Source organism: Asparagus officinalis, chromosome 8, assembly GCF_001876935.1.
Source record: "Asparagus officinalis chromosome 8, Aspof.V1, whole genome shotgun sequence".
NCBI lineage: Eukaryota > Viridiplantae > Streptophyta > Magnoliopsida > Asparagales > Asparagaceae > Asparagus > Asparagus officinalis.
In genome coordinates, this window is record NC_033801.1 from 17,008,302 (window position 1) to 17,027,200 (window position 18,899).

Here is an 18,899-nt window from a genome sequence, read left to right on the forward strand (position 1 = left end):
TTACTTTCATTCTAAAGTAACCCGTTTTTATTGAGATTGCTAATTAATCAAAAAGCCTTTTAATTCTTTTATTAGATCATTATCTCTCTTTAACATTTAATTTCATGCTAAAATGATATGTTTTAAATCACAATTATTATACCTATATAACAAATAAAAAATTTTAAAATTTAAATTTATTTTATTATCCTTCTCAACAATCATTTCTTTAAAGAACATAGAAATGAAGTTATTGTTGAATTTTTTTTATCAATAAAAATTCTAGTTTAATTTGTTTAATGTGACAATTATTTGTAAATTTTATAATAAGCTTAATGTTGGTTTTTTTTAAAATCTCAGAGATTAAACCTTCTTAACCGTTTTGTATTTTCCAAACACGAAAAAGTTAACCTCATCTTAAAATGTATAACCCAAAAATCTTTTTTAATTCCTCGTGTAAGTTCACTAAATTAACTCTTCGCCTCAATTTTGCTCTATTCTCTCTTAACATCTTGCCAAGCTACTACTTTATAGTACTTTCACCAACTTTGAGGTTTTTTACACATAATCCATGTACTTCTTTTATTCCACTAAATCCCTTGATAATTTTCACTTTTTTTGCGAAGCATCCTGGCTTAGCTTAGCACCAATCAAGTAAATCACGGAGCGTGGGATCTCCTTTTCAAGGTCCAAATTCAGGTGAATTGTACAAGTAATTTAATGTCTATTAATTAGAAATTAAGGATAGATATGTCATAAATACGGATCGATTATTAACCATTAAACCATACCCAAGCCCCAACCACTAGGCCACTTGCAGGGAGAGAGGGTGATGGTTTTTCACTTTGATCGTCAAACCAACACCGTCAGATTTATCATGTCACGTGTCAAGCTCATGACAAATAAGACCCGATGTTACTTTATTGCATGTTTCAATGGGTTAAGGGAAGTTGAGGGAAATTAGGAGAGAGAAAGGAACTTCTCTTCCCATTGGTTATACCTCAATTTCGGGGGTGACAAATTTTATGTCATTAGGGGGTGAATCAAGAAAAAATAGGGTGAATAACTTTACCTCTTAAATGTTCCCAAATAAGATGAATGATTCTTCTGACTTCACTTCCTTTATTCCCCTCAATCCAGACAAGCCATTAGGAGATAAAAGTGAAAAATCTTCAAGGGGTTTATGTTTAGGGTTGGAATTACGTGCAAAACCCCTCGAAGTTCAGAGGGTCTATTGTCAAATTCACCCAAAAAAGACTAGCATCCGCGTGCTTTCAGCCAACTCCAGGGACGAGGATAAACAACCCCCAACCTTCAAAGAATCAGACCCCAAGAAAAAAAAAATTTCTGCTATGATAACTACTTGCTTCTACTCTCTAACATCAATCCCCTCTCCTTCTCATCTTTCACTCAAGCCAAAACCCATCTCCAACCAAAATCAAAGCCACTTCCTCTCTCAAATCAAGCTCCCATGGTCGCCCAAACCCCAAAGAATCGGAGTCCTCAAAGAGTCAGAGGAGGTCGAGGCGAGCAAACTCAACGATGCCGATGAAACGAATGACGGAGAAATCAGAATTAATGGGTGCGAATCGGAGAGGACGGAGGAGGATACTGGTTCATTTCCTAGGGTTTCTACGAGGAACAAGAAGAGGGATGAGGAAATCGATGAAGGGTCCGAGAGCAGGTTCAAGCTTCGAAACGGGAGAGAGGTGCGTGTCTAAATTATTTTCGTGAACTGGGGCTTTATTCTCGCTAAAAAGGAAACATTTTGAACATTTGGACATGTATTCTGCCATTATAATACTTTATTGGAATAGTTTATTTGAATCTGGGTCACATGTCTGAGCATATTAGATAGCTAAATTTTCGTGTTCATGCTCATTCCAAATTGGCGCAACAGTAAGGTTGCTGCACTGTGACATGGATGTTATGGGCTCGAATCTCAGAAACAGCCTCTCTGCATGCGGAGATAAGGCTGCCGTCCCCCACATTGTCTACTAAAATAAATTCAACCGAGTCGGTGAAGAAGTATTTGTGTATTGTCAGAATGCATAATTTTTTGGTGTTGAGTATTCATTGTACCAGATCTGCTTTCGATCAAAATATCATCTCAAGGGGTGCAAAACAATAAGACTCAAGGCTTGACTTTTTCCTCTCACTTGGTACAACCCGTAATAGAGGCTTAAATGTGACTTTAAAACTTGTGAGCCTGTTGATTACGACATAAATTTGTGCACACTTTACAATCTACACTGTACCTATGTATTCACTTTGTAATTAGTATCAGCTGTTGAGCTATGTAAACCTGAATAAATATTATTTCCGCTTTATAGGTATTTGAAGAAAAAGGATACCTTGTCGGAGTTGAATGTAAAGGTAGTGACAATGACTCCTTTAGTATTGAAGATTCACTTAAGGAACTTGCACAATTAGCTGACACTGCTGGACTTCAAGTTGTTGGTTCTACATATCAGAAGTAAGTTGTTTCCTCTTTCATGAAGTTTCAGTTCATGGTCATGTACTCCTTGAGCTTCACACATAAGCATGCATGCATGCATGCATTCTTTCACAATGACACTCTTCATAGAGAAAAAAGAAAAACAAAATCTAGGTCACTGTGGAGGGAACAATCTCATGAATAGCAACAAACTGGTTCTGTCAATCTTATTTCAAGGCAGTGTCGAGAAACTCAAATCAAAGGGAAAATCTTATATATTTCTTAAATTCACTTAAGGAACTTGCACAATTAACTGACGCTGCTGGACTTCAAGTTGTTGGTTCTACATATCAGAAGTAAGCTTTTTTCCTTATCATGAAGTTTCAGTTCATGGTCATGTACTCATTGAGCTTCACACATAAGCATGCATGCATGCATACACAATGACACTCTTCATAGAGAAAAAAGAAAAACAAAATCTAAGTCACTGTGGAGGGAACAATCTCATGAATAGCAACAAACTGGTTCTGTCAATCGTATTTCAAGGCAGTGTCGAGAAACTCAAATCAAAGGGAAAATCTTATATATTTCTTAAATATGCATTTGAGTATAGACACATGTACTATTCAAATTATGCAAAGAAGAAGGATATACAATGAGAAAAACATTGATAGTAGTATCATGACAAAAAAAATTATGTTCTACTCAGTGTTACTAGATTTTTAATTTTAAGGAGGATTGAATATGACCAACCCTTGTCATTAGCAAAATATAACAGATAAGTAAAATTGCAAGACACTAGTAGCTGGAACTTCTGTGCAAATTCTCTAAAAGTTACAGAACATTGTAACAATAAAGGCTAGACAATCTATTAGACTATAAATCCAAGAATACCAAGTGATATTCAGATCTATTAACATAGATAGGTCCTGAATGTGAAAAGAAATGAAAGATACCTCTTTTTCTAACCTGGGGTCTGGTAGTCAGGCCTGCGTCCTTGCCTTCACCATCAACAACGTCAATACTGGTGCAAGGTCTATCGTGAAATGAAACTAAATGAATATATGTGATGTACAAGAATGTGAAAGTAAAAGTTATTTTTGAACAATAAGTTCTAGAAAAACACTTTGAGAAACAATGATGAACAAAAATGAAGAAATTTTAGAGAATTTTTTTTGCCTATTTTTATCAGTGAAAAAGATGTAAAGAGGGAGAGTTTTTGGTAGGTTGGAACTTATTGTAGCATTGGGTCTTATCAAGAGGGAGCGAGGTCAGAAGCATAGAGACATGATTAAGTTAGTTGAGTGAAGGTTAACAAATGTGATTATTTAGTGTCATATTGATATATAAATACAAATCAAGATTAGTCACAAGTAAGGACATTAGTTACAAATCTGATAGTGCGAGGGAGGGCGGGAGGGTTGAACACACATGAAAAATAGTTAAAGCCAACGAATAAAATTAGTTACTACGGTGAAAAATACACTCATATTGAACTTAATCATAAATAAGTAAATTAGTATTAGATATTGGAGGGGGAGAATACTTTCTGTATTGACATCATTCATGTAAAAAATTGGAACAATCTGTCATTCTGATATAAGTTATCGATATTTTAAATGCAAAGGTACTTATATACTAAAATTACCTATTGTTTTATTAGCCTGATATAAAAATGTAGGCTTTAGAAAATTTTATATACCAAATTTATTCCTATGGGCTATAAGTATAAGGAAACAGGGGCAAATTTCTTCTTATTGTTTTTCAAGAGTATTTATAAACTAAAGTGGTAGAGATGTCTATGATGCTTGGACCTTAAGGAGTTTCTTTTCAGCAATGAAAACAAATAAAAACATTCATGTACATATCCACTCTTTGGTCAAAGACTATTGTTGTTATGGTTGTATGAGAACAAAGGAAGGCATTGCAGAGTAGAATGGTATAAATTGCTTCAAGTGAAGAGTTGGGACAATGATGCCTAGGATCACTTTATCTTGATCGCCAAAAATCTGCATTAATTCATATGATGTCTTGAGTTACTTTTTACTCAATAATTATTAAATTGCTTGGTGCATTAACTTTTCATTTCACAATTTGTTGTGGGACTGTTTTTTTTTTGGAGATCTCGAATTCACTATAAATATTTGGTCTCAAATTGTTGGAGACTTTGTAATGGTGTACCTAAATGCATTTGATCTCTCTAAAATTATTGACATATTTCCACCTTCACTTGTTTCTAATATAGGATGTTTAAAAATTTTGCCTATATTATCTGCTTGAAAATATTATACTCTTAAGAATGCTCAAGAAATTATTTACTTTAATAGAGAGCTGGCAATTCTAGTGCAGGGTGTTTAAGATGGTTTCTTACATAATTTGCTGGAAAATTTTACTCTTTAAGAATGCCCGAGAAGTCAGTCCTGTAATCTTCTTTTTCTTAGACATTTCATGTCCTATAATGCACATTGCTCTAATATCTAATCATAGTGTTATTTTTTTCTACTCTTGTTTTGTCAATGTTTGCTTGTAGTTAAGGTAACATATAATTGAAACTTTTTTTTATTTGATTAGGCTTGCAACTCCAAACCCTAGGACATATATTGGATCTGGAAAAGTTGCTGAAATTAAGAGTGCAGTACATGCCCTTGATGTTGAAACTGTAATATTTGATGATGAATTGTCAGCAGGGTAAGTTTTTAACATAGTTGCTACTTTTTTTATTGGTTTATATAATTGCATTTTTTTACGAGTAATGTTATCAATCTCTAAAAAACATACTATGAGTTTCGTTTTTGAGTTTCTTATCTTATGTTCTCTAATTTTTCATATCGTTTATATTCAAAATTTTCAGCTATGGGGAGACATCCTTTTTCCGTGAAAGAAGTTCTAGATAATTCAATTGGCTCCAACACCCCACTCTAGGATAGAAGTTGTTTTTATCATGCCTATACAAATATAATCATCTAACAACTTACCTTTTAAGTTCACTAGTACTAGCCAATAATATGAGATGTTTGTAGCTATTTCTGATTAGGATCCTCACTTAATTGCGTTTCATATTTTTATAACCAACTATTAAAAAAAATGTGTTTCATGTCACATGAATGTGGTTCATATATTACTTTTTCTTTTTATAGGAAAAGACTATGGAATCCTATATAACTCCATTCACAAGTTTAATTCCGCAAAAGAAAACTTTGAGAACATGGTAATGGAAAGGAAGGAGAGCTTCTGAAAAGATTAGTGCTTGATTTTAGTTTTAATTGTTGTTTAATTTACTTAGATTAATAAAATAGAAAGAAAATACTTTTCAGCCGCCGACATTACCTCGGACAATGTCCAGTGACCAGTCACTCTGTGGTCTACAGATTCGCCGACAGTGGCTGCATCTGTCGATGAACCCACTGAACTCTTTAGGTTCCGATGCAAGCAACAAACATTAGTCATAGAAGAAAATAAGAAAAGTTATTCTTAACTCCCATGTTTCTAAAAGGTAATATGTAAGCCTACCACTTCATGGAATATTTTGCTTTAGTTCTGTAATTGCAGAAAGTTATTTTTAAGTCCATTAGAATTTTTAAATAGAGAAACTATATGCTACCTTAGTCTCTAGAAAAATTTAGTCTAAACCCCTATGATCTGTCAGTTTTGCTTTTAATGCTGGAGTATTTTAATAGATAATCAAATTATCTGAAAAGTTAATGTGTGTATGCTAAATAATTTATGAGTAGGATTGAAAATTTTAAACAATTACATTTAATAGAGTTTCTATTCAACAATTACATTTTACTTAGTTTGCTATCTGCAAGTTAATGGTAATGGAGTTATATCTTTATTAGGACATACCACATACTTTTATGGTAATAGAACAAATATCTGGCAACTAAAGACTTCTCATATTGGAAGTTAGCTTTTTTAGTACAATAGCCTCTGGACTAGCCATGATTATATACGACTGTTGAATCTAAGATAAAAAATACCATGTCAAAGCTTAGAATGCAAGGGTAAGGAGCATTATTCTTTGAAACATCTGAGTAGTCTATATTAGTTATTTATGTGTTTGTAAACATGATCTATATATTTTTAGAATGAAGGCTCTTCCCTGACTTGCCACCTCAACAAATCATATGCTTTATGTTGTATGATCCCTCCTGCAGTTTAATCTATCCTTCATGCAGATACACGTCCTTAATTTGGAATTAACCAAGATCATAAAGTTGTGACTTTTACATTCTTTAATGCATATAGTTAAAAGAGTATGTACATCTTTCCTCAAAATATGTTAGTTCTCGTACTTGTGTTGTTTTAAAGCCTTTGAAATATCCTCATAATCAATACGTATTATATATAATTTTTTATAGCCTTTTGTTTTTCATAAAAGTTAAACTCAATATATCCCAGTAATACTTGAGATTTCCTTCCAGGCAACTGCGCAACTTGGAAAAAGCTTTTGGTGGTGATGTCCGGGTTTGTGATCGTACAGCTCTCATTCTGGATATCTTCAATCAAAGGGCTGCAACACATGAAGCGGCTTTACAGGTCTATACTAGATTTTTTTAAAATCATAGATTATTGTTGAAACAGGTATGAAAGCGCTTGTAAGCCTGATAAGAAATATATCTATAGAAAATATGAGATTTGTGCATCTGATACAGCCATACAGGTTACACAGTTTGATAGAAGGCATGTAGCGTTTGGATGGTGTTGCCGTTTTTGCCATTAAACTGAAATCTTGAGAGCCATTCTTTTTCTTGGTATGCAGTATTGGAATAAGTTTTTGAGAGTCTGGTCTTTCTTTCTCTTTTCCTTTTTTTTCGAATTTTGTAGTATTTAGTTTTGGACCTATCTAGGCAATCTGATCAAGTTCGAATTTTGTAGTATTTAGTTTTGGACCTATCTAGGCAATCTGATCAAGGACCGTATAGCATGATTTGAAGACCCAAGAACTAAAAGGAGCATGAAATACATCAGTTAGCTAATAGACAATGTTAGTATGTTGTATTGTGGATCCACTGCAGTGGTAGATATTCTACATTAGCTTCAAGCTTGGTGTGGGTACGAGCAAAAGATTGTCATTCTCATAAATTGTTCTGGAGCTTTATTGAAAAATATTGATAAGGAGTTTCACTACCATTCCATTTACCATCTCTCTTTTCTATCACACTTAAATGAATCTTGAAATTTATTTAATAGAACTAACAACATAATTTTTTTCATGAATAAAGAGCGCAATTTTATCAAGATATAAGTTTATCACGACACACTGAATATAAAGAGCTTAAATCATTATATGATCCTCACTCATGTTATGGGCAAGCGTAACACGTTAATCTTACAGTTGTATGTACACACAAATGAATATATTCTCAATTTCACACAAGCAGTACAAGTGAGAGGATGTTGTTATTTATCATCATAAAATGCAAACCTTGGATTTTCTGTCTCGCCCCTAAATTGATATGATTAATATATGTGTCCTGATTCCCTGATCATGATATTTAGAAGACCTAAAGCATGATATCATCCTTCTGCGACATTCTATTTGATGAAAATGATGTCATTCTTATTTATGCAATATACTCTTGTTGAGATACATTCAGTTGTGTTGGAATCAATGACGTGTTTGCCACTACTTGTTGTTGGGTTAGGTGGGTTCAAACTGGATCGGAAGCTGCTGATCCATCTATTTTGATTTATTAATTCATTCTCCACTGGCATCTCGTATATATCTCCTCGGGAATAGCTAATTTGCTTATCAGATGCCATCCTTCTTTTCGGATGATATTTTATCTTCAAGGTTGTCTGTTACACCCAACATTTTCGAAAAGGTCTTTGAGAAGAATACAATGTGCACTTCAAAGTACAGTTTTGGAATAATTAGTTGGAAGAGTGGAATTTGTTCTTTCTTCTTCCTTTATCACATAGTTCTTTAAGTCTGTTATCTCTTGACAGACCATTTAGTTTCATAGGTATGGTTGCATGTTTTAACGGACATTTCAATTTCCTCTGATACTTTATATGCTGGCTTTTTATTGTTTTGGTTCAGCATCTTATCTTTCTCACTCTCTTTTGTCCTTTGTATTGGTCAACTTTGGGTCATGAAGAACCTTGTCTCATAGTTGACCCCTTTCTACTAGTCAGTATTGTCCTCTTACACTTTCTTTTACATAATTTGGTTCATAGTGGTCCTTTTCACTCTAATACAAGAAAGAAGTCTTTATCAGATAACATTTCATTCGATAGTTCTTTAGATAATCATCTTTCGAAGTTAAAGTTTCTGTTGCCACTTTTGGGGGTGCATGCAGAATTATTTTTTTCCTGGTTATTTTTCTATTTATATCCATTTGTTTGCCAACTTGTAGTTTTTTATTTTTGGCAATGAATGCTGAAACTATTTTCATTTCTCTGTAGGTTGCTTTAGCGCAAATGGAATACCAGCTTCCACGATTGACAAAAATGTGGACTCATCTTGAACGTCAGGCTGGAGGCAGGGTTAAGGGTATGGGGGAGAAACAAATTGAAGTAGACAAGCGTATTCTACGCACTCAAGTAAGTCATACTGTACAGCTGAAAGTGTTTTGTATATCATTTATGCAGCCCAAGTTTGTCGCTTAATCGTATTTGACACATATTCATGTAAATGCAATTGCTTTGAGGTGTGGTTTTTATTAGTTTTTGAGGTTGATAAATAGATGTGGCATACATTCACCATTAGTCAGTATGTGCATTTCATCTGTTGTGTATGGCTCTAAGTTTGAGTTTCCAGATATCTTTATTAAGGAAATATGTTGATGTGCTATATAGCAATAGGCCATTGGTTTACTGTTAACAAATTTCCTTATGAAAAGTAATAATCAAGTAAATTCTCTTAAAACTTTATTAAGATAGAGTTTCGCCCAAGTTTTCCTATTTAAATTGAATTATATTCCATTTGTATTGCATATACCTGTTAATTATGAAATACACAAAAGAAACTACATTGGGTTAACAAATAGCTGAAACTGTAATTCTAGAGCCGGTGACCTTCTAATTGCTTTATTAGCTCATTTTTCTTGCTCATAGCTAAACGACATTTTGTTCCTGAGAATTTATATATATGCAGGTGATTCTAATAACTATCATGTAATATGAGTTACATTAAGTTTTGCACCAAACATTCTTGAAATATTTAACCACATATTGTTAGATGCTTCTTGGCAGATTGGTGTTTTAAGAAAGGAGCTAGAATCTGTTCGAAAGCATCGAAAGCAGTACCGGAACCGCAGATTATCTGTGCCTGTTCCTGTTGTATCTCTTGTAAGCATAAATATGGTCAACTGGGCTTTTGAAAGCTTATTCTTTATTGCATAAATATCCAATAATAACTAACAATTGAGTTTCAGGTTGGATACACAAATGCTGGTAAGAGTACACTGTTGAATCGCTTAACTGGAGCTGATGTTCTCGCAGAGAATCAATTATTTGCTACACTTGATCCAACTACCAGAAGGGTTCCAGTAAGACTATATAATTCTAATGAAATCATTCTTTTTAATATAAATACATTGTAGATAATTAGATATATTGAAGTAAGTTAGAATATTATGGATTTGGAAAGCGGTGAACAATTATTTATTCCATGCCTCATAGTGCTTTAATATTTGCTATTCAAATCATAAAATTTTCAATTATTATCGCGGAATAGAATTCAACATATTGTGAATATCACATTGAAATTACAAAAATTAGTTTAGAACAACCCATGCACTTCTGATACTCATATGTTTGAGAACTACACATTGCAATAGGACAACCTATGACAGGAAGTGTAAAGGAGCACAAAATCTGATTGTTGTCTCCATGAAACCCTTGGGCCTATATGATGACCCTCTAGGAGCATGTTTGGCAAACAGTCAAACTGGCTTATGAGATGATTTTGTGGCTTTTAAGCCACTTTGAGATGTTTGGTAAGTGGCTTATTTTGGCTAATAATATATCAGAAAATAAGCTAGGTTGCCCAAGCTTATTTTTGGTGGACTATAAGCCATGAGGTTTGACCAAGTAAAAGCCCCTTGTGATTTCACAAAAACCAAGGCTTCACTTAACAACTCACCACCAACCCTGTGTCCTTTTTGGTCATTTTGATGATAATGATGGACTGTAATCCACCTATTTGTCGAACACTCTACTATTGAAAGTAGATTATAATCCACTAAATTTGCCTAACACTCTAGATTATGATCCACTTAGGATTACAATCCATTTGTGGATTACAATCCAATGTTCCCAAACATGCTACTAGTTCTCAAGCTTATACAGAAATCCTCTTTCTGTATGCTAGCTTCTTTTTGGAGTAATCTAGTGTTTGTATTTGGTAGGACTATTTGGGATTCATGACTCCTTCATTGCTTGTGTGGATCCCTTTTTAGGATCTCATCTCGAAAATGTTTAATCCTTAGGTCAATGTTTTTTGTACAGATTCAAGAAAATTGTTATATGATTATTGTTACATAACACTGGACGCGACTACCAGTAATTAGTACTTAGCCTCACATTCTTTCTAGGGATTCAAGAAACCTTATGATATTAGCAATGGTTTTTGTATCACGGTTTTTGTTGAGACATGTCTTATTGTGATTGTGGTGCTTGATTGTTCCTTTTCGTTCTGTGATATCAGTGTGTTAGATATAACATGTTTCAGAAATGTCATTTGCAGATGAAAAATGGGAAAGAATTTCTTCTAACTGATACTGTCGGGTTCATTCAAAAACTGCCAACTCTACTGGTATGCATTTCTGGAACGAACAACCTCTTTAATAAAAAATGTTTTTTCCGTAGTTATTCCGTAGAAATTTTCATTATCGAAAGTGTTGATAATTATTGCTTTTTGTATGCACAGTGATACTGATGCATAAACTCTGTTAGGTTTTGTGGAGAAAATGGTAGCATGCCTGTGGATAAATTATAAAGAAAAATCTTTATAGTAAATGATGAGACTAATAGGGGGGGGGGGGGATTGTGAAATGTTTACATGGTGTTTAATTTGTGACAGGCTTACTAGCTGCTCAATCTTTGAATTTACGATAAGGGTATATGTGGGACAAGGATCCCAAACCCTAAGAAGAGATATACGATGGTCTGCTTTTTCTCACGTGTGTTCGCGCGCATATAGCAATCCTGTTGAAATTCTATTATCACTTCACTTCTTGGACATTACATTTTGTGGTAGAAGTTTGAGCATATTTCTTAACAAATGTAGTGATTGCACCATTGAGTTCTTCACATGTTATGTGGCAATATTTCTCTCTGCTTTCACATGGTTAAAGCATCAGGGGATACCTATCTTTTGTAAAATATTGATGGATTTTAGAACTGTTTCTGCAACTTTCCAGATACTTTATCTTCACAACGTATTTTACCCTTTTTATTATTAAAGCTATCTCTTGCTACAGGTTGCTGCATTCAGAGCAACACTTGAGGAGATATCTGAATCATCACTTTTGGTACATGTTGTAGATGTAAGGTAACATATGTGGCCAACTGGTTTGTGTGTTCGCAAATTTTATAATCTACATGTGTGCTTTGACAAGCCTCGATTTAATGATACTCTTGATGTGATGAAGCCCAGCCATCCACTAGCTCAGCAACAAAGAGATGCTGTTGACAAAGTTCTTCAAGAGTTGGATGTGGCATCAATTCCTAAGCTGGAAGTTTGGAACAAGGTAAGCTCTCTCTTTTTGTGATGTTTAAGAATGTTATTTGCATGTCATTTGGTATATCTCTATTTTCTACATTCTGAACCATTTTGTGTATACCAGCAAGGTACTATCTCATAGAATATCCATTTATATAGATGAAGTTTATGAAAACGTCTTATCATTTTAGTATTGTTGGTATTAAAATTTAAGTTATTGAGTCATTTATCCACATAACCACATTGTCAGCCACTTTTTCCAGAAGGTTAAATGTAGCTAATGCTGGGCCAAAAAATGTCTTATAGTGTAACATCTGTCATATATGAGGCATGTATATCGCTTTCAGATGACCTAAGTTGCAGAATAACCAGTTGATAGGTGACTTAGTTGACAGCTAGGTCACCGAGACACTTCATCTTGGCTCACGTATCCGTTTCCTTGTCGGGCACTCCTTGGACACTTCTTGAGTATATACATACATTTATGCAGACATGTGCCCAACTATACAATACATGTTTTAATTTAGAACACTCGTGGTACACTTCTTGGACATATATCTTATACTTCACATCACATTTCTACAGCTTATTGGACTCCGGTCAGAAACATTTCAGTATGATGTTACTATGTGTGTTCATAAGCATGATTTTAAACGATGATTTGGATATCTAGTCCATAAGTCAGCAGTTTTTCAATTTATAATCTCCTCGATAAAAGAAACATAAATAAGTTATATGGAGTTTAGTCCTCATAATATGTAATAAAAAAACAATATTGATCTCATATATATTATTAATATTTCAATAATTATATATATAGCCGTGTCCCCATATCCTACATTTTACAAATTTGTCATGCCCTACATCCGCACCCGTGTCCGTGTCCGTGTCCGCACCCGCACCCGTACCCGTGCAACAACATAGGTTGACAGACAAATGTGTTGTCTAAGTTTCTTTAGTGTATGCTTTCTTAATTTAACCATGACAGGGTGATTCACCCTCCACTTGGTTTTGTTTTGGTTAGTCTATCAAAGCAGCATTGAGACCAAATAATATGGACTTCTTCAAAAATACTTCTCTTCTTGCCATATAAATACTTATGTCTATAACAGAAAAGATCCTCAAAAAATAAAAATAAAAAAAATAAAAAATCCTTTTATATACTCTCGGGCTATTATACAAGTATGTATGTCTATGACAGACACGGTATATATTGTTCAAAGGACATGGGAAACCTAGAGCCTCTTTTCCCCCTTTTGTGGTCTTCCTTTTATGCTAATTTTTCGTCAAGTTTTAGTTTCTCGTTGAGGTGAGTCAGGTGACCAAATTGAATGGCTCATGTATTGAATGTCTTTATTTATATCTTAGGTCACCTGCATCTGATAATTTTCTGGTTTTCCTAGGTTGATAAAACTGATGACCCATGTAGAGTGAAAATGGAAGCTGAGAGAAAAGGGGCAATCTGCATATCAGCTATAAATGGTGATGGCTTAGAACATTTCTGTGATGCCATTCAAGCAAAGCTGCGGGTAACTACAGTTACCAAACTTATTTTGAAGCCTCCCTCGATTATATCAACTGTTTTCAAATTTGAAGTTTAGATCTCAGTTCCTGAATTAAATGGTAACGATTACGGCAGGACTCAATGGTGGCTGTGGAAGCTATTGTTCCGTATGACAAGGGGGAGCTCCTCAATACCATCCATGAAGTTGGAATAGTAGAAGGAACTGTAAGTCGATTTAAATTGCAGAAGAAATATAAAGTAGTTGAATTTTGCACAAAGAATTACCCTTTATGATGAACTTTATAATCTTATACAGACAATAGAGATGCTTGTACTCTGACAAATTATTGTGAATGTTGCAAAGGTAACTGACCAGTTTTGCTTCTATAGAAATGACTCACCTAGCCAGCGTAGTCCAGTAGCCACCAAGAGGATATTTGCTTTATTCTGTTAACTTCACAAAGTTGAAGCTCTTTTTTAGAAAATGATATCATACTCTCAAGTCTCAACTTTGAATTTTTGACAACAATGTAATTAGTTTTGCTTATTTTGCTTATTTCCTTGAAGGAATATATGGAGAACGGCACTTTAATCAGAGCTCATGTTCCCCTTCCCCTTGCCCGTTTACTAACACCGATGAGACGACAGGTGGCGGCGGCTCTGTAATTGTATGTATAAAATGTTGAAAAACTTCTTTTCCGTTGTTTGGGTTCGTATCCGTTGTATTATATCGACCTAACAGTCACAAATATTGTACAAACTCAGGCCAATATTTTAGAGGATTTTGAATGTTACTGGTTTTTAGGACTCAATGTATACATAAAATATACGTACACGTAATAATCGAATAAATTATGTGAAACACTTTGAATAGTTCAAATATGTTCCTGTAATGGAATTTGTCCGACAGGATATGAGTCCATCACCTCTTTAGTATGATGTACTTTTCACTGGCATCAGCTCATCTTGGCAGGCACTTTCAGTTTAATGTGCGAGTTCGCGAGGAGAAAATAAATGTGGAGATTTTCTAAATTCAATTTGTGGGGTTTTTTAAAGTAGATTGACTGTTGCTCTTTTCCTTTTGAGTATGCTCCATGGCGAGCAAACGGATTGAGGAAGTAATTAGCAAGATGTAAATTTTGACATTGGTTTTGAGAGGAAGAAGAGAGTAAAGTTTATATCACTTTAGATATCGTGAAGGAAGGCAGAGGACGTATATTTCTTTATTTAGTGAATTTAGTGAATTAAATATCCAAGCAGCGATGTTCATATGTGTTTTCGTCAAAAGTTGGTTTTGTCATGGAAATCATTATATCTTCGGTCGATTACAATAAATTCAAAAAAAGAGATAGCCTTTTTATAAAACTTTTTTTACACAACAAAATGAAAATTATAACTCTTGAGAAACAAACGCAGGATCGTTGTTTGGATCGCTGCTTGCGTGGGATCTTTGCCTGTGCCGGGGGTGCGTTAGCCCGTGGACCACCAAATCACAGATTCTGATTGAATCGTGAGGGGTTTATGATTCTTCCTTCGTTTATCGAAGTGAGAATTTGAAACGATATCTTATCAAAGTAAGATAGTCGTTCTTCTTAAGATTAAGTCAAAGCTTAAATCTCAAGGAATGGCCAGAAGCTCAAGAACTCTGCTCTCTCTGCTCTGAAGTGCTCCAAAATGATCAGCCCCTCCAACAAATGGCCTTCGGGGGGTATTTATAACCCCTAGGAACAGTTGGCGGAAAAAAAGCTCGCGAGACAGTGTTTACTGTCTCGGCGGGCGAGACAGTATTTGTTGTCTCGGCCCGCGAGATAGTAAACGACAGAGAATGCTGTCTCGCATGGCGAGACAGAGAACACTGTCTCGCCTGTGAGACAGTAACAACTATCTCGCCTGGCAAGACAGAGAACACTGTCTCGCGTGCGAGACAGTAAAGACTGTCTCGCGTGCGAGACAGCCCATACTTGTGTTCTTCTGCCTTTTTGAGCTGTATTCGGATATCTCTCAGCATTTTTTAACGCCTACAGATACCCCCTCCAAAGTATTCCAGACTCATTCTTTTATAGAGGAGTCTGAGATACTTTGGATAAGATAGATCTTATCTGCAATCCCTTCAATGCTTGATTTGAGTAGATCGTACAGAAGGATCCATAAATGGCTTCAACATTTGATCTCTTTGTCTCTCAGTCTATTCAGTGCTTTGTAGAATAGCTAAGGTCCTTTCGGTATGGCGTTCATCGCTTGACCGTCGTCTAGATCTTGAATTGAAGCTGGAATTTGTACTTGTGAATTCAGCTTTTGTCATCAAATTGATACCGCATTGTTAATCACTGTATCAGTCTTCATAGGAACACAGTTTATACTCATGTATGTATGTATATATATATATATATACTCAAATTAAAACTGCTGTCGAAGAATTTGAGAAATAGTTTATACTCATATACTATATTGGAGTGTTCGGGAAATAGTTTAACCTCATATACCCGTTGGGAGGTAGTCAGGTTATTCTTAAGAATATTTTGAGTGATATTCTCCAGAAACTTCCTGTTGAGATTAGGGAAATAGTTTAGACTCGTATACCTATTGGAGTATTCTGGTCTCTTGTTTGTTGGTAGAGATGAACCCGATGATGGAGAGGAAGAATTTTATATTCTATCTCCTGGTCTCTTGTTTGTTGGTAGAGATGAACCCGATGATGGAGAGGAAGAATTTTATATTCTATCTCCTGGTCTCTTGTTTGTTGGTAGAGATGAACCCGATGATGGAGAGGAAGAATTTTATATTCTATCTCCTGGTCTCTTGTTTGTTGGTAGAGATGAACCCGATAATGGAGAGGAAGAATTTTATATTCTGTCTCCTGGTCTCTTGTTTGTTGGTAGAGATGAACCCGATGATGGAGAGGAAGAATTTTATATTCTATCTCCTGGTCTCTTGTTTGTTGGTAGAGATAAACCCGGAATCGGAGAGGAAGAATTTTATATTCTATCTCCTGGTCTCTTGTTTGTTGGTAGAGATAAACCCGGAATCGGAGAGGAAGAATTTTATATTCTATCTCCTGGTCTCTTGTTTGTTGGTAGAGATGAACCCGATGATGGAGAGGAAGAATTTTATATTCTATCTCCTGGTCTCTTGTTTGTTGGTAGAGATGAACCCGAAATTGGAGAGGAAGAATTTTATATTCTATCTCCTGGTCTCTTGTTTGTTGGTAGAGATAAACCCGGAATCGGAGGGGAAGAATTTTATATTCTATCTCCTGGTACAAAGGAAATTTGAAGTGGGATTTCTATTCAGAGAATCTGAATAAGGTTTGATCAATTGAGATTGGAAGCAATCCTAACTTTTATAGGTTTGATTGCGCAAATCGAAGGTGGACTTCTTGTTCATGGAAGGAATCAAGAGAGGATTTTGGCTTTGGTCCTAACTGTTTAAAGGTTTGACCAAGATGGGAATTTGAGACGATCCTAACTGTTTAAAGGTTTGATCGTTCAATTTATGGACCTCTCGTTCATTGAAAGAATCGAGAGGGGATTTTGGTTTTGGTCCTAACTGTTTAAAGGTTTGACCAAATGAGGTTTTGTGAGGGAAGATTGATCTAAAGAAGTGATCGAATCTCATCTCAGCAAAAGAGTATTCAGAAATCACCATGGGGATATAGTGTTTATCACTTTGTTTGTAATGATCGGGTTATCCCTAAGAAAATTACATATAGCATTCTTCCGAGAACTTCCCGTTACATGAACTATCCACCCCCAGCTTCTTTCGCGAAACTGGGTCTAACATCATACTGAGTTACATGACCGGGTTATCCTTAAGAATATTACATGTAAAAATTCTCCAGGAACTTCCCGTCAAGAGTGAGAAATAGTTTAGACTCATATACCTATTGGAGTATCGAGGAGCAGTTTATACTCATATACTCTTTAGAGTGTTGAGAAGCAGTTTATACTCGTATACTTTTTGGAGTGTTGAGAAGCAGTTTATACTCGTATACTCTTTGGAGTTAAGGAGAACAGTTTATACTCGTGTATCCAATGGAGTTGTATGGTCGTCTTTACTCGACTTCTTTCGTCGTTATGACGCCGGAGTCAATTAGGGCTTGGATCTTGTTTTTGAGTCCAAAGCAAATCTCGGTGGGATGAAGAACCCTTCTGTGGTACGCACAGTAGTTTGGATCCGTAATCCTCTTAGCTCCATCCTGATCTTTAATAGGTGGTAGTTCGATTTTGTCATTAGCGAGGAGCTATTCCAATATGACTGGAGCTTCATCATCTTCGAAAGAATATTCCTTTTGAAACCTCGGATCGAGAGTCGCATTCTCAACGATTGCAGATGTCATTGGTTGGCCTCTCTCAGCTTTCTTTCTTTTAAGAAAGTGCTCAGCTTGTTCACCCCGAGATTTTAACTCCTTCCAAGTTGTGGATGGCACGACCCCCAGAGCTTCCAGGACATCGATGGAGAGGTTATTGTGGCATGTTTGCAGGATGAACTCCTCTGTAATAGGATCTCTGCAATTCATTGCTTTGTTATGGAAACGTTTGACAAAATTGTCAACTGACTCTCCGTCTTTTTGCTTCTCATCCAAAAGGGTTCCGATTGACACTTCAGTGTCATCATCGAAGAAATTACCGAGGAACAAACTTTCCATGTCATCCTAGCAATTGATGCTCCCTGGCTTGAGCCGTCGGTACCAATCGAAGGCGGGCCCACGAAGGGTGCCAACGAATGACCGAACCATTAAAGCCTCGTTTCCAGAAATCATGCCTAAATGAGACTTGAAATAAATCAAGTGTTGAATAGGCGAGCTCTTCCCCTCAAACGGTGTGAAGTTAACCAGATTGAATTTGGCCGGGTATGGTATTGAATCCCATTCTCTTGGATAGGGACACGGAATACCTGTCTTTTTCCCTTCTTGAGCCGTCATCAAAGCGTTGATTTTGTTTTCAAGCTCTTTCATTTTCTCGTCCTCGTCTATGTCTTCATTCGAAGGACATTGAGGAGAATGAGTTAGACCACCCCCTGTGAGAGGTGCTATTGAACCACCCCTAATATCGTTATTGGGAGGATCCGTTAAACCACCCCCAGCGTTATTGCTATTGGGAGGTGTATCAGCCATAATAACTTCATCCACTTCTGGATCACTGTTATTTGTAACATTCTGAATGTGGCGGCCGGATTCAACTCTCTGACTGGACTCAGGGGGTTGAGGTCGTTGAGCTAGCAATTCTCTCATTTGTTGATAGCTAACTCCATTTCTGTCTTCACTTCAGCTCTAATTTCTTCACGTTGTTTGGCTAGAGCTTCTTGAA

The 18,899-nt window shown here is 35.7% G+C and overlaps 1 protein-coding gene across 3 annotated transcripts; it reads left to right on the top strand.

The window, feature by feature from the left end:
• On the top strand, positions 1,262 to 14,473 carry LOC109819869 (GTPase HflX). Of its 3 annotated transcripts, none has more exons than XM_020385820.1 (14): positions 1,262 to 1,688; positions 2,313 to 2,439; positions 2,757 to 2,772; positions 4,988 to 5,104; positions 6,841 to 6,955; positions 8,828 to 8,965; positions 9,617 to 9,712; positions 9,799 to 9,912; positions 11,112 to 11,180; positions 11,848 to 11,918; positions 12,024 to 12,117; positions 13,493 to 13,618; positions 13,729 to 13,818; positions 14,161 to 14,473. In XM_020385820.1, exons 1-14 carry the CDS (start codon positions 1,332 to 1,334, stop codon positions 14,257 to 14,259), a joined length of 1,629 nt encoding a protein of 542 aa, XP_020241409.1. In that variant the 5' UTR covers positions 1,262 to 1,331; the 3' UTR covers positions 14,260 to 14,473. The 3 variants fall into 3 exon arrangements, with proteins under 3 accessions (XP_020241409.1, XP_020241410.1, XP_020241408.1); XM_020385821.1 differs by lacking the exon at positions 2,757 to 2,772 and adding an exon at positions 13,910 to 13,957 and having other exon boundaries at positions 2,313 to 2,455; positions 14,161 to 14,252; XM_020385819.1 differs by lacking the exon at positions 2,757 to 2,772 and having other exon boundaries at positions 1,263 to 1,688; positions 2,313 to 2,455.